The sequence below is a fragment of the Eublepharis macularius genome, chromosome 6 (genome assembly GCF_028583425.1).
Source record: "Eublepharis macularius isolate TG4126 chromosome 6, MPM_Emac_v1.0, whole genome shotgun sequence".
NCBI classification, from domain to species: Eukaryota; Metazoa; Chordata; class Lepidosauria; order Squamata; family Eublepharidae; genus Eublepharis; species Eublepharis macularius.
Window position 1 is genome coordinate 11,846,361 of NC_072795.1, and position 3,911 is coordinate 11,850,271.

Consider the following 3,911-nt stretch of genomic DNA (forward strand, 5'->3'; position numbering starts at 1 on the left):
TCCTTCCCCGCCACTGCTATCGGAGAATGCCGCCCCTTATCTCGCATTCCAGAGCATGGGAAGCGGAGGGCACAGCGACTCGGCTAATTATGGGCATCTCTCGACTCCTTCCCTGACCCTTCCCCCTCGTCGCATCGCCGAGGCATCTGCACACACATACCCGACCGACCCGTCCCAGTACAAAGCTGCCACAGTTGCTGGGGCCATGTCTTCCGTCAGCTCCTCATCCACCTTTCGCTCCGAGCGCATCAGTAGCACCTATAGCCCGGCAGAAACCCATTTCGAACCGCTGTTGGACGCGCCCCATGGGATCTTCACCCCGGGGCGGGCACGAGAGTCATACGGATACTCAGGTGAGTGAGCTTTAGGTGGGCAGCTGTGTTCGTCTGTAGCAGAAGAACAAGATTTGAGTCCTGCAGCTCCTTAAAGACCGACAAGATTTCCAGGATATGAGCTTTGGAGAGTCACACGCCCTTTGTCAGAGATCCCTTTGTCTTGTATCTGAAAATGGGAGCTTTGACTCTCAAAAGCTTATACCCTGGAAATCTTGCTGGTCTTTAAGGAGCTGCAGGATTTGAATCTTGCTCTTCAGGTGAGTGAGACATGATCAGAGAGGCTGGCTCAGGGAAGCTGGCTCTTTCTGGCTTACAGATGGAAGTTCTAGGGTTACCAGCCTCCAGGTGATGGCTGGAGATCTCCTGGAATTACAACGCATCTCCAGGCCATAGAGATCAGTTCCCCTGGAGAAAATGGCTATTTGGGATGATGGACTCTATGGCATTATACCCCAAACCTCACCCTCTCCAGACTTCACCCCCAAAGTCTCCTGGAATTTCCCAGTCTGGAGCTGGCAACCAGGCCTGATCTGGTGCTGCCCAGGCAAATTCGCTGCTCCTCTAGGGTCTCTTTGTAGCTTATGGGACATCTCCAAAGCACATTAAGTGACCAAAAGCAGAACAGTGTGCTGCGGTCTGGTTGCCATTTTTCAGGGTAGCCATGGTTATTTCCTTCCTTTTACAACCGGGCCTCTGTGCCTTGGATGTGTGGAGGTGATAAGAGTCTCAATCCCGCCCAGAATGCTGAGGATATAATCCAGCTAAACTGCTTCTGCACGCCTCCTTCAAAAGTTCAAGCAGTAACTCTCCCCGCAAGACATTTACACAGCTGTGTATGGCCATGGCCCATGAGCACCCGGGACCCCTAGAGTAGTGCCTGCTTTCATAGGTGGGTGGGCTGGCCTTGCGGCCAAAGGACAATACACCACAGTAAAACCAAAGTATCAGAGGGGAGATTTCCAGAAGGCAAAAGGTTTTTGTTTTCTGCGAATGATCAACTGGCTGGTATAGGAAATGTACCTTCTCTGACCTTTCACCTCTGCTGCTTCCCACTTGCTTTCAAAGCCCCTTGCTGGGGTCGACGTGCGTCTGTTGCAACTTGACGGCACATACGCACGCACGCTGGCCTCTCTTGGATCTCCTTTTCATAGGGCCTCCAACTCCGGGTTAGGAAATTCCTCGAGATTATCAAATATTAAAAATTTGATAATCCATATAATCAGGGCTTTTTTTCTGGGAAAAGAGGTGGTGGAACTCAGTGGGTTGCCCTCGGAGAAAATGGTCACATGGCTGGTGGCCCCGCCCCCTGATCTCCAGACAGAGGGGAGTTGAGATTGCCCTTCACGGTCAGTCTAAACTCCCCTCTGTTTGGAGATCAGGGGGCGGGGCCACCAGTCATGTGACCATTTTCAAGAGGTTCCGGAACTCCGTTCCACTGCGTTCCCGCTGAAAAAAAGCTCTGCATATAATAACAGCACCAAGAATAGTATATGCCAGATATTGGAAAAATACAGATACACCAACAAAAGAAGAATTGATAGAGAAAATCTTAGAGACGGCGGAACTGGACACACTGACAAAATTAATAAAAGAAAAAAAACAAACATGATGGGAAACAAAAATGGACCCCGCTCTATAGATGGGTTGAACGGAAGTATAACATAGGGACATAACTGTATGTTAGCAAAACACAATTAAATGAATGAGGAAAGAAAAAAACATACTAGAATTAAAGAAAGTAGACTTACAGTGATAGCAGCTTAGCAAAAAATAATATAACTATGATGGAACTTGTAGAGACGAAATGAAATGCGTGGTATGTATTATGTAACCAAAAAACGTAAGGTTTTTGATTAACTCTGCTATCAGAATAAGCTGGAAGTAAAAACTAATTTTAAAAAAAGGGAATTCCCGGAGATTTGGGAGGGGGGGCAGAGCCTGGAGAGGGCAGGGTTTGGGGAGGGACCTCAACAGGCTATAATGCTGTAGAGTCCACTCATCAAATCACTCATTTTCTCCAGGGGAACTGATCTCTGTCGTCTGGAGATCATTTGTCATTCCGTGACATCTCAGTCTGGAGGTTGGCAACTCTAATCCTGGTGTCCTCTTTACCCCTCTGACTCTCCCCCACACAGGCTCACCTTCAGCTGTGCATCCGTCCCCTCTAGGGAGCAGCAACGTGGTGGCCACTGGAGACAAGTACCAGGTCCTGGCCGACGTCAGCCAGTTTGAGCCCCACGACATTGTGCTGACCACATACAACTACTGCATTGTCATCCAGGCAGAGAAGGTAAGAAAGCCCAGGCAGAGCCAGGTGAGGTTTTATTCAGAGAAATCGGACCCCCCCCCCCAAGTTCAACCAGAAGGTGATGAAGCTGGCTGGTGTAGTGGTTAAGAGCGGCAGGACTGTAATCAGGAGAGCCAGATTTGATTCCCCATTCCTCCACTTGAAGCCAGTTGGGTGTTGGGCTAGTCACAGCTCTCTGGAGCTCTCTGAGCCCCACCCACCTCACAGTGTGACTGTTGTGGGGAAAATAATAACACACTTTGTAAACCACTCTGAGTGTGGCATTAAGTTGTCCTGAAGGGTGGTATATAAATCAAATGTTGTTATTATTATTATTTCAGCATGATGTCTGTTTTCCTGTTTTTCATTCATTGCCCATGTTAAGAGCCGAAATACACACTCTGCGAATGCACAGCCTGCAACCTGAAATTTTCAAGAGAAGTGGTGTGGGGAAGGGAATAACAACCACCACCACAACAACACCCCCTCCATTTTTTATGTTGCAATTCCCTCCTCCTCCACAGATAGGGCCACGTTGAGAATTGGATTATATTGATATCGGTATCTGGTTTCAGGTGGGCAGAAGAGCAAGATTAGGGGGCGGTAGCACCTTAAAGGCCAACTAGATTTTGTTTGCTTGCCCTACAGGTGGCAGAAGATGGCACCGTCTCCAACACCTTCACCCATAAGTGCCAGTTCCCGGCAGACATGGATCCCTTGTCTATCAGCTGCACCCTGAACGACTCTGGCATGTTGGTCATCACGGCCAAACGGCGAGTCCTGACACCACCCCCTTTCTACCGCACTGAGGTCAAGCTCTAAGCTTCCCCTCAATGGGAAGACACTTTGCCCCAATGCCCCCTCACTTGGAGAGGAATTGGGTGATCCGGCGGCTGTTTCCCCTGTGGGCGGGTGGCGCTCATTAACAGCACAGTCCATCATGCTCTACTGAGGCACATTGGAACTTCTGGAAGCAGTGCGTGGTGGGTGATACTTCCTTGGAAACTTTTTTAAACCACCTATGAAGAAGGGCTACCTGTGGTTGAGGTAGGGATGAAAAATCTGGAGTCTGCCCTTCCTTGGGGCTTGCCATGAGATGCCCTCTCATTGTCCTAGACATGGAAGCCTTAACCAAGGTCTGGGGGGATCCTAGAGTTTGCTCACATACTCCCTGTTTGCAATAAAGATTCTACTTTCACAAGATTTCAAGGACTTGCTTCCGCTCCATTATTTCTAGTCACTTTCCCTAGCTATTTCTCTCTGTCCTCTTGCAACTGGTAAAGAACGCA

The 3,911-nt window shown here is 49.1% G+C and overlaps 1 protein-coding gene across 1 annotated transcript; it reads left to right on the forward strand.

The window, feature by feature from the left end:
* The first annotated feature begins 205 nt into the window (after positions 1-205).
* Positions 206-3,444, forward strand: LOC129331814 (heat shock protein beta-7-like). Its single transcript, XM_054982369.1, has 3 exons — positions 206-353; positions 2,471-2,625; positions 3,271-3,444. The coding sequence occupies exons 1-3, from the start codon at positions 206-208 to the stop codon at positions 3,442-3,444; spliced, it is 477 nt and encodes a 158-aa protein (XP_054838344.1).
* Positions 3,445-3,911: the final 467 nt, after the last annotated feature.

Bases quoted from the DNA above. Each gene is read 5' to 3' on its own strand.
- LOC129331814 (XM_054982369.1), top strand. From the start codon at position 206: ATGTCTTCCGTCAGCTCCTCATCCACCTTTCGCTCCGAGCGCATCAGT. The intron at 354-2,470 runs GTGAGTGAGCTT...TCCCCCACACAG, and splicing joins AGAGTCATACGGATACTCAG to GCTCACCTTCAGCTGTGCAT. The intron at 2,626-3,270 runs GTAAGAAAGCCC...CTTGCCCTACAG, and splicing joins TTGTCATCCAGGCAGAGAAG to GTGGCAGAAGATGGCACCGT.